Here is an 11,428-nt window from a genome sequence, read left to right as displayed (position 1 = left end):
TACATTTATTGATTGTTAATTATTATTATTTTACATATTGTATTTACAATTTATGATGTTTAATGAAAACAGAATATACATTTATTTTAATTAATTGTATTATATTTGCTATAATTTTATTCTTATTATTATTATAACAAAAAAAAAATTCATTATAAGGTTGTATAAAAATGAAAGAGTTAAATATAAACACCAGTAGACTGTTAACTTGTTATGTCTCTCTTGCAGGAAAGTTTACCGATTTCCCTACTAACATCACTGCAAGGGAAGGACAGAACATTGAAATGGCATGTGCCTTTCAAAGTGGGATGTCCTCGGTTTACTTAGAGATCCAGTGGTGGTTTATTCGAGCTCCGGAGGAACTGATTACGAGCGAGGAGGATGAGGACGATACGGAGGTAATAACATTTTATGCATGGGTTAAGCAAGGGTTAATCGTTCATAACGTCATTCCGTAACTACCCAGCCTACAGAAGAAGCCTCCTAAGCATCCTTGGCACGTTGCATGAATTTCTCTCTTTTTTGACGCACCTAGTGGATACGCATCCATTTTATCCACCCACTCTTTGCACTTTTAATTGACTGGATGAACGGTTTTGCTCACCGCCGCTCAAGCGCTGCTTACTTGTTGTGTTTGCATTGCTACTGGTTCCCTTCTGCTGCAAAGCCACCTCAGCAATTAGTTTCACTCGTGTTCCTCACGTCCTTCTGAAAGGCAGAGCGTGCAAAATATTCCTGTATTCCCACTCATGTCACATAATTAGAGCCCCTAACCCTCCACGTCAAAACACACACTTACACAGCGCACAATACATGTCAGACTAATCAGTTGTTTTGCTCAAGGATGTTGTCTTGCCTGATTCACGCTTCGTGATTCATACCGAATGGAAGACTCCTAAGGCTTTGAGATCTGCAACAAAATTGCTATGACACACTCGTTTGGTCTTTTGAAGGACAAAACGCAGAAGCGAGGCCTATGCGAATGACATCAAGGGTCCAACGTGTGTGTTAGAGATGCCACTGGCTGACTGTCAACAAGTGTGTGTCTCTGTGTGTGTGTGTGTGTGTGTGTCTTTGTTTGGAGCTGTTTTCGTGTGACGTGACTCCATGTTTAATGACAAAACGTCAACAAATGATCTGAGTCAGTGCCTTGTTTTTATGCACATGCCAACATGGCAGGCTCACCTAGTCATTTCTGGCAGCTTGAGAGATGTCTTTATAGTTACAGTGCAGTTTGAGATGTATTCTCTTTTTGCATTTGCCGTTTGTCATCATCAACATCAAACATTCATTTGATAAATGCACGAGAAGAAGAACATCCCTTTTTGTTCCTGCTCAGATTTAACACTGCCATTACTAAGCTATTGTTGTCTCTCATCATACACATATTGCCAAGGCTTTGATCCATGGGATCTATCAATTTGGAGAAGCTGTAACGCTGAACGTGGCATCTCTGATTGAATCTCATTCTTCTCTGAGCATTGTGCATTGAATGACATGCAGCTGGGTCCCCGGTGAGGCAAAATCTGACAAAAATGAGGATCGAAGAGACGTCCTACAAAACGACATGCAGCAGTAATAAGAAGGGTGACACGAGCCAATGGCTTCTGATGTATAATATCGAAGCGTTCACCTCTATTAGTGAAGGACTGCTGCGGAGCCGTCGCTGTGTCACTTTATAATCTATAATGGATATGATCCAGAATCCGCAGCCATCGATATTGCTATTGCTGTCAGCCAAATGCATAGAGCTTCCCGGTGCTATTAATAGCTGTGAATGAGAGATAGTACAGATTCTGCTCTGTAATGATACATAAGGACTCACCTCTGGTTAGGCCGGGGCACTTTGCTGTAATCTGCAACCGATTGCATCCCGGTCATCAAAAGTCTCTCCACAAGCTCGCTCGAATAAGATAAATCATGGCACATTTCTGATGTCCCATAGCAAGACAAGAGGCCATTTATCAAAAGAGCTACGGCCCACATAAATGCAAATGATAATGCAATTTCGAATGCAAAAATCTACTTTATTTGCATACTTATGGGAGCCTTACGGGCTGAAGTTCATTCTTTCCGATGCTCTCTGGTGAATTAGCTGGATTTATTCCAGCCCGTCGTGTTCTTTTGTGAACTTTGCTGCAACTTGCTGTCGTTTGTCAGGGAAGTTTATTAATCCAAACATTATTCAGAAAGAGATCAAGACTTGGGTAGAGACTGACATTTTTAGCCGAGCTGTGCATACCTTGGCGCTGCTGATGGATGAATGCGAATGCAGTGAAAATTAGAGACTGTCAAATGTGAATCATCAAACAACATATTTTTATCATCACTGCGCTTTTGTGCTACGATGACTAGTCATGGCAATACCTCGAATCATGCAATTACGGCTGCTCGTCACACATTCAGAGGGGTTTTATTAAATAGAAAAGGCACTGCGAGTCGAAAACAATTGAAATGTCAGGACTGGCTGTGTGATATAGAGTTTATGTTTTCAGTTTGGCCTCGGTTATTAACCTTTACATTTTTCGAATCAAATGATGGTAATAGAAGGATCAGAATTGTGCAAAATAATTAATTTAAGCTGTGCATAAACATCTCGGCTAAATTAAACTGAACAAAAGTATCTTGTTAAGATTTAATAGCATGTGTTGGCTTACCTTTCTTGATCTTTCTTTGACTTATTTCTTAAGGGATAAATTACCATTGGCATCTGAGACAAGAAAATAGCAGTTCTTCCAGCTGAAAGACGATAGATCCATCAGTGTAATCATAATATGCACATAGTTTGGCTGCGAGACAGGATCAAGCCCAGTCAAGCACAGCAGCAGCAGAACATTAAAGGAACATGCCAAAATTATACAGCAGAAATTCACATTATATATCATATGCATGCAGATCCTGAAGGGCTATTCTGGCCTCATCTTGGATTTTACACACTGGCCAAGTGTAGTCTTGATATATAACAGTTCAAAGAGAATATGGGAAGTATTATTGAATATTAATGTTCAGTAAAGCTATGCCACTTTCAAAAGTTTGGTGTCAGAGAGATTTGTTTTATTTTTTTTTTATTTTAAAGAAATTGTATTCATCAAGGCTTCATTAAATTAATCAAAAGTGACAGTAAAGACATTTATAATGTTACTAAAGATTTCTATTTCAAATAATTGCTGTTCTTTTGAACTTTCTATTCATCTGTGAATACTGAGAAATAAAATGAATCATGCTTTCCACAAAAAATAACTGTTTTCAACATTGATAATAATCAGAAATGTTTGTTAAGCAGCAAATCAGCATATTAGAATGATTTCTGAAGGATCATGTGACACTAAAGACTGGAGTAATGATGCTGAAATTTCAATAAGTTACATTTTAACATACAAAACAGCTATTTTAAATTATAATAGTATTTCGCAATATTACGTTTTTTTCCTGTACTTTTCATCAAATAAATGCAGTCTCAGTTTTATATGCTAGTGTATGTATAGATCAATTATAAGACACAAATGTATTATTAATAACTGTTGAATAAGTTGCAATCATGCAGAATAACAAATATCATTCCAAATATCATGCATTGCGATGCATCTCCACATAAATCCATCATGGCAGGTGAAGTGACAGAATAGTCGGTTATATTTAAACTTTATTTACTACTGAAAAGTATTGATTGATACTCATGATATTCATGATTAATGTGACTAGTTTTAAATAAAATAAAGCTTTTGGCAATGATATGAAAAGAAAACAATATTTTAAATTCTGAAGCTACAGTACTTTTGTTTGAGTGCTTTTTGTCAACAAATATTGATATTGATAGTCTTTATCCCATCTCTCTCTCTCTCTCTCTCTCTCCCTCTTTCTTTTTGCATGACTTGTTGCATTTGGTGCCAAAACAAATTTCACTTGGAAATTGCTAGCAAATTCAACAATAGAGTTATTTTGCATTGAATTAAATGTGATATTTTTAAGTATGACATAATATTTTATTTTAAAACATACAACATAAATAATCTTTGTTTTGCTTTGAAAAATCATTTTTTAATAATATCAATACAATTCACATAGCACATCAAATAAATAATTATTTAATACATTCATCCCTCCTAAAAAAAACACTGTAATCATACCCTTTATTCAAAAGACTTATTGCATATGACACAAAGGCTTGTTTATATATATTGCTTTAGTTTACACTGTATACTGATCATCCCAAACCACTCATTTACAAGGTTAGGCTCACTGCCTATGCAGGCAGCACACTTAGGTTTGGAACACGTTCTAGTGTGCATATTGATCCGAGTCGACAAGAAATTAATTGGATAAACATTAGCCAGTTTCTCCCTTAATCCTGACCAGCGCTGCTGCTCGTGGCATGACTGAAGGCATTTTCAGTCATTTAAAGCTTAATTGACAGCTACCTCTGATACTGCTGTTGTACAAGGAGACGACGTTTTATCACTTAAGATTTCACACAAACGTCTGCTTTTCCCGATGGAAACGAGCAGCCGATTTCGACAGCACACTCGCCACCAGTACAAACTAATGCAAAATCCATACCATCCGCTCTGCCTCTCTCTTTAGCCCAATTACCACCCGGTTCTCTATCTAAGTCCCTCCGCCAGACTTTTAAAGACAATAAGCTCTGAAGGTCAATGAAAGCGCGTGCGTCCGATAGATGCATCCATCAGCTCGGCCTATTGTTAGGCCAGACACATTCATAATCAATGTAATGCTGCTCTGATTAAGCTTTCCATCTGTGGAGGCGACCGACTCTGAACCAGCCATGTCCTTTCACAGATTTCTGACCTGTAGCCTCGAGCCGAGTCAAGACCAGATAGTGCATAAAGAAACTACAAATGCTCAGAAAACAGAGCCTTACTTCAGTCGGACTCGTGTAACATTTACACTCTGAGCTTATTACTGAGTGTCAATAATGACACAGATATTGGCTTAATTGGAAGAACTGCAAGTCAGTTATTAGACAGAGTTCATTTACAGCATGAACTGGGACTGCTAACACGCGGTGGACTTTAATGAAAAGCTTATTATGATTGTGACGCTTATACAACTGAGTAACACAATTAATGCTTGTAAAATTGCATTGAAATCTCAGAAGTCATAAACATGTTGACAAGTCAGCGAGTCTCAAACTTTAATATGAAAATGTCATTGTGAGTCTGCTGTGCACAGCCGCATCGGTTTAGTGCTTACAAGAAATCTTACTAACATAATGTACAGTACATGCCACCAGGGAGTTTAAGGCAGGAGTAGTATGTGTGGTTTCAACCACAATTTTTCATTAGCAATACATGCTCAGAGTTTTCAGTCCCGCTGGGCTTTAGCACTGGGATGGATGTCGTGATCGCTGAAAATGGCTGCTAATAGACTCTGAGTTGAGATGGGGGTGTTTCGAGAGAGCACTAATTTCAGCACAGCTTTATACTGTAGTGTTGCATTTAAATGTAAATGGATTTTCACCCCTCTTAGAGAGAGTATGATCATCGGTATAACGGCTCAGATTCAGTCTTTACGGATTCGAAAGCCACCAGCTTACGGGATGTGACTGTAAGGCAATCATTGGGCTTAAGAAATAAAATCATGCAGTAATGTATATTTTTATAAATAAAAATATATGAATATGCTATATATATGCACTATACTGAGCACTATCTAAAATTTAACTCAGTAAAGATTAAATAAATGGTGTTCTTTACATTCAAAAAAAGTATCATTGACAATTAATTAAAATGTATTCAAAAGTTTGGGGTCAGCAAGACTATTTTAAAGAAATGCATGCTTTTATTCACCAAGCACATATTAAATTGATAAAAAATGACATTAAAAACATTATTAATGTTACAAAAGATTTATATTTCAATTAAATGCTGTTCTTTTGAACTTTCTATTTATCTGTGTATCATGAAAAAAAAACATGAAACAGTTTCCACAAAAATATTGTGCAGCACAATAATAATCAGAAATGTTTATTGAGCAGCAAATCAGCATATTAGAATGATTTCTGAAGATCATGTGACACTGAAGACTGGAGTAATGATGCTGAAAATTCAATTACGCAATAATTTTTCACAATATTACTGATGTTCCTGCATTTTATTTAAATAAATGCCTTTGTGAGCAGAATAGACTTACTGGCCGCAAACTTTTGAATGGAATATACTGTATATATATATATATATATATATATATAGCTATCCAAAAAATATAACTTAATTTAATCAGACCTGTATGTTTGCTCATACAAAAACAAAGAATGAAAAAATCTCATGTTCATAGTATCAAACTCAAACAGGTAAATAAAAAACAGGTAAAAAAAATAAATAATAATAAATGATGCATCATGCATAGTACAGTGTTTCACATTAATCAGTTATTTTTAATCGGTTCATTGGTTCGAATTATTTAATCATTGCTTCAGCTCAGGTGTTACAAACAGCTGATCTACTGGAGTTACATTAGCGTTGAGAAGCACTGAGGCGCAAAGACGGCAGGTTGTGTCGCTTTTTTAACCAGATTTCTAAATGCCATGACTTCTGAACTCATAGCATAATGACTGACGCTCTGCCCACCACAGTGGTGCTACTGTGTTTGTTCTCACATCTTAATTCACACTGACATATGAACCTTATTGTCATTGACAAGCTGTGATAAACGAACAAAGGCTTCGATGGCAAAGGCACAAATCATGGAAAGCCCCTCTGAGGAATAAACTGGCACCGCTGAACTCATTCAGTCAGCACAAACTGCCAACATAAACTGAAATAATCTGGAAAAGAAGAGATATGCATCGGCCCACTGGAAAACAACAAAAAAGCCAACTCTTAGTGGCCCGCCTGACGATGTAAAGTGAAGCTTCAGTGGGATGATGAGAATAAATGTGTGTGGGCAGTCACTCTTTTAATCTTGACTCTGGGCCGTTGAGGATTTGGAGATCCCAGCATAATGGATTCTTTCCACAACTGCCATAGCCGTGTGATAAAAAGAGGCTGCCACCAGAGAAAGAGGAGTGACTGGACAGAGGATGGTGTATGGGGAGGGCCAATCAGCAGCCGTGTAATGTGCACAAGAGATGCCAGCAGCTCAGTCCAATTCAATTTATGGGATCAAAACAAAAGTAGTTCCCTTTGAAGACACCGGGCACTGTGGGGTCCAATTAGTGAATGACTCGCATTTGATCTATCTCATCTATCTCTGGAACCGGCTTCGCAACAAGTGCATGTGCGTTCCCGTGTGACTCTGGTGTAACGTCAAAACTTGATGAAGTGTTGCTTTGAAAAAAAAAAATCACTGTTTAAAAAAGAGAAAGAGAGATAAAAAGATAGAGAAAAAAATCATGTTAAACTGTGGTATTAAAAAACATACAATTATGGAAGCTAAGCACCAGTAATTTACTTAAAAAAGGTTGAAATGTGTGTGTGTGTGTATGTATATATATATATATATATATAGTAAATCTACTTTGCACTTAAAACATGCATGGAGAATATACATAGCCAACATAATAATACAAATGGTACAATAAAAGGTACAACCAAAATTGGCTTTCATATGAATCATGACTAGGAAAATATGACAGTAGTGCACAATGCTATAAAGACTAATGTAAGAATGATACAAAACATTGAAGAATGATGTAAACATTAACTAAAAAACAAAGTATAGTATAAAACTCTTCACAGTTGAAGCCAAAAGTTTACATACACCTTGCAGAATCTGCAAAATGTACTACTCTGTATGATTGTGAGATCCATCTTTTCACAATGAGGATAACTGAGGGACTCATATGCAACTATTAAAGAAGGTTCAAACACTCACTGATGGAAAAAAAAAAAAAAAATGCATCAAGAGCCAGGGGGGTGAAAACTTTTTGAATTTGAAGATCAGGGTAAATTTAACTTATTTTGTCTTCTGGCAAACATGTAAGTATATTTTGTAGCTTCTGAAGGGCAGTACTAAATAATAAAAAAAAGTACACATCTCCATTCTGTTCAAATGTTTTCACCCCCCGGCTGTTTTTTTTTTTTTTCTGGAGCATCAGTGAGTGTTTGAACCTTCTGTAATAGTTGCATATGAGTCCCTCAGTTGTCCTAAAGACGGATCTCAAAATTATCCTAAAGACGGATCTCAAGATCATACAGTCACTTTTTTTCTGAAGAACAGCAGGCAGTTTAACTGTTCTGGACAAACAAGGGACTCATGAACAACTATCACTAAACAAAAACACAGCTGTGGATTGTTCAGGTAACAACACAGTATTAAGAATCAAGGGGATGTGAACTTTTGAGCTGGGTCATTATTATAAATTCAACTATTATTTTCTCTTATGGACTATATGTAAACATTGTTTATGTGAAATATCTCATTCAGGTCAGTACTAAATAAACAATAACGTGCATTTTGCGTGATCCCTCTTATTTTGGTAAAAAAAATTAACATTTTGCAGATTTTGCAAGGTGTATGTAAACTTTTGACTTCAGCTGTATATATGTATGTATAATATAGGTATAACTACACCAATAGGGAACATAACTAACTATCCAGTCACTGTTAACTAAGTTAACTACTCAGTAGAATTATTCTAACTTCTAAATGGTCCTTTTTTAATTTTTTTTTATTTTCTTTTATTATTATTTATTTCAGTTTGTTTCTGATTTATTGTATTTATTTATTTTTATCTTAGAGCAAACAGCAGAATAATATCTAATTTAAACAAATGTCTTGTTGAATATAGATTTAGTAATTCATACAAAAGCATAATACATCTGTTACAATATTTAATAAAAAAAATCAAATAAAAAAATAATTAAAAAATCAAATAAAAATAAGCATTTTAAGAGCAAAAACTGGACCACTGTCTTGAAATAAATCATCTGAATAATGTATTGAGGTGTTGTAACCGTGATGTAGAATAATTGATTCCGGTCTGTTAAATTATTGAAATATAATGCACACCCAAGATATAAAAAAATTAATGGTATAATATTTTAGTGTAATATTATAGATGTTCAATGGATATTATATGGTAATTCACGTGCAAAACCATTTTACAGTAAATTGCATTCCTGACAAACATGTAGATGCATTATTTCTGTTGAAATCACAAGAAGGTTGTTAAAAAGATTGGTTCAGCTCATTCATGTGGAGCTGAACTCTGTCAGTATGGTCTGTTTTCTTGCTGTTCTTATCTCTTTTGTTGTGGAACTGGAATTCGATTCCCAGATTACCAGAATCGCACCTCAGCAGGAAATTACTAATGGATTCTGACTGGAATCCCGGGACGGCCGGCGTTTGATTTCACTGCAGGATTACATGAAGGCAGCATATTGGAAGTATTGAATGGCACCTGAACTTCTGTATATAGAAAGCTTTCTTTCATTTCTTTTTACAGCTCTTTCGAGACATACTGTATTGATATTCCTCAAACGTTCACGTTAGCGTTTGTTCTGAACCTCAGAGTATTAAATTAATTCAGCTCGAATCGCACACAGAAGACACAAAATCCATAATAAAATCCGCTAGTAAACAATAAATATACTAAAACGTATGTGAAATATATTTATTTCTTACTAAGTATACTACAAATACATTTACATATTTATACGTTTAATAAAATAACCTGCATTTGTACTTTCAGTATGCTAAACTGGAACAACTAATTTTCAATAACTTAACTAACTTCAACTAACTTTTTCACTAGGGTAGACATGGCAAAATATTTTCTCTCAATCTTTCTTTATTTACTTTCTTGAGTCTGGAGGCGATTTTCAAAGCCGCCTTCTTCTGATGTAGTGATGAAGTGCTTTGTCTTGTTAATTCTCCCTCCTCACGGTGATTTATATTAAAAAGGAGCACTTCATGAGGTGTGAATTTCTCCAACACAGGTATTCATCAAAACTTTATTAAACTAAGTCAGGGTAATTTATCTCTCAGGACTTTAATTAAACATCAGTGAATGATTTATTCAACATATGGGGCCGACTTACCCCTAATATCACTCCTACAACACTACAAATCCTACAAATCCCCAACCTGTTCAAGACACGGATCTCCTCTGCCGTAATTTCCGTTCCCGCTCATGAGAGACTCTTCAAGAGCTGCCGAGAGACGGGAACAGGAGAAATTAAATCCAGTTGTGACCCTATGGAGATGATGAGGCTCATGAACGTCTGTGAAGGACGTAGAGGAGATGAGTTTCTTCACATTAAAGGGATAGTTCACCCAAAAATGAAAATATAAAAATATGTGCTTACCCCCAGGGCATCCAAGATGTAGATGACTTTGTTTCTTCAGTAGAACACAAACGAAGATTCTGTGCCCATTGACTGGCATTATATGACTGACAGACTACAATGGTTTGAGTTAAAAACCTTTGTTTGTGTTCTACTGAAGAAACAGTCACCTATATCTTGGATGCCCTTGGGGTAAGCAGATAAACATCACATTTTAATTTTTGGGTGAACTATCCCTTTAAAGTGACAGATCAATGCTCTTGATCGATTTTTGGTCTCTCTCCTTTCAAACGGTCAAACCCACTCGTGAGTGAGAGGTTTCATCCATGCATGTCATGCTCACACAAAACAACTCTGGTTTGATAAACAGTCACTTTAGCATTTTAATCTAAATATACGTTTTGTTTTCTTATATGTTTTGATCGATTTCCTCAGTGTGAGTTTGTAATATGTGTAGAATTAAAGTGAAATGCATTATGTGATCCCTGAAAATGAAGTGTGTTTATTGTATTGACATCTGAAATCTCAGAATTATATTTGAAAATTTGTACTTGCAAGTAATACACTATTGAAAAAATCTGCTTAAGTGTACTTAAAGAGAGTCCATTTTAATGACTACGTGCACTTCTAAGTGCATGTACATTTCTTTTTTTTCTTTTTTTTGAAAGTGCACTTTGCAATAATGTCAAATCAAAAAAGTTTTACTGGTAACACTTTACTTAAAGCCTTTATGTATAACGCATTCTAAAAGTAGTTTTAATGCATGAATTAGGCCTTGTAATACACCTTATAATGCATTGTTCAACCTCATGAATAATCATAGCAAAGCTGATACATTATAACACTTAATCAATTCATTATTACACTATGCAATTCAAAATTGGGTAATAATTATTTACAACGAGATATAATGTATTATAATGCACATTATGAATGTGACTGACGTTAATGGGATCTCGACCGAGAGCCCAATCACCTTCGAGTGTTAACAAAACAAGCAAATTACACTGTAACGCTCAGCCTATAAGGCAGGCTACACCAATAAATTTGTCCTGTTACCTCTTTAAGCAGTGTGTTCGAATGAATACAGGCACAATAAATAACCAACAGAACAAGGAATAATTGCCAACCCAGAGTGTATTATACAAGAACACACAGAAAATATATACAGTATGTACACG

The 11,428-nt window shown here is 35.6% G+C and overlaps 1 protein-coding gene across 1 annotated transcript in view; it reads left to right on the top strand.

Moving 5' to 3' along the window:
• The window catches only part of vstm2a (V-set and transmembrane domain containing 2A), a 57,760-nt gene that overhangs the window by 899 nt on the left and 45,433 nt on the right, over window positions 1-11,428 (top strand). The window contains exon 2 of the mRNA XM_058765616.1: window positions 229-398. Coding sequence (XP_058621599.1) covers window positions 229-398 — 170 coding nt within the window. The remainder of the gene's footprint in view (window positions 1-228; window positions 399-11,428) is intronic.

Source organism: Onychostoma macrolepis, chromosome 24 (genome assembly GCF_012432095.1).
Source record: "Onychostoma macrolepis isolate SWU-2019 chromosome 24, ASM1243209v1, whole genome shotgun sequence".
In the NCBI taxonomy this organism is placed as follows: domain Eukaryota; kingdom Metazoa; phylum Chordata; class Actinopteri; order Cypriniformes; family Cyprinidae; genus Onychostoma; species Onychostoma macrolepis.
The sequence above is the reverse complement of the archived record's forward strand: the minus strand, read 5'-3'. Positions and strand labels throughout refer to the sequence as shown.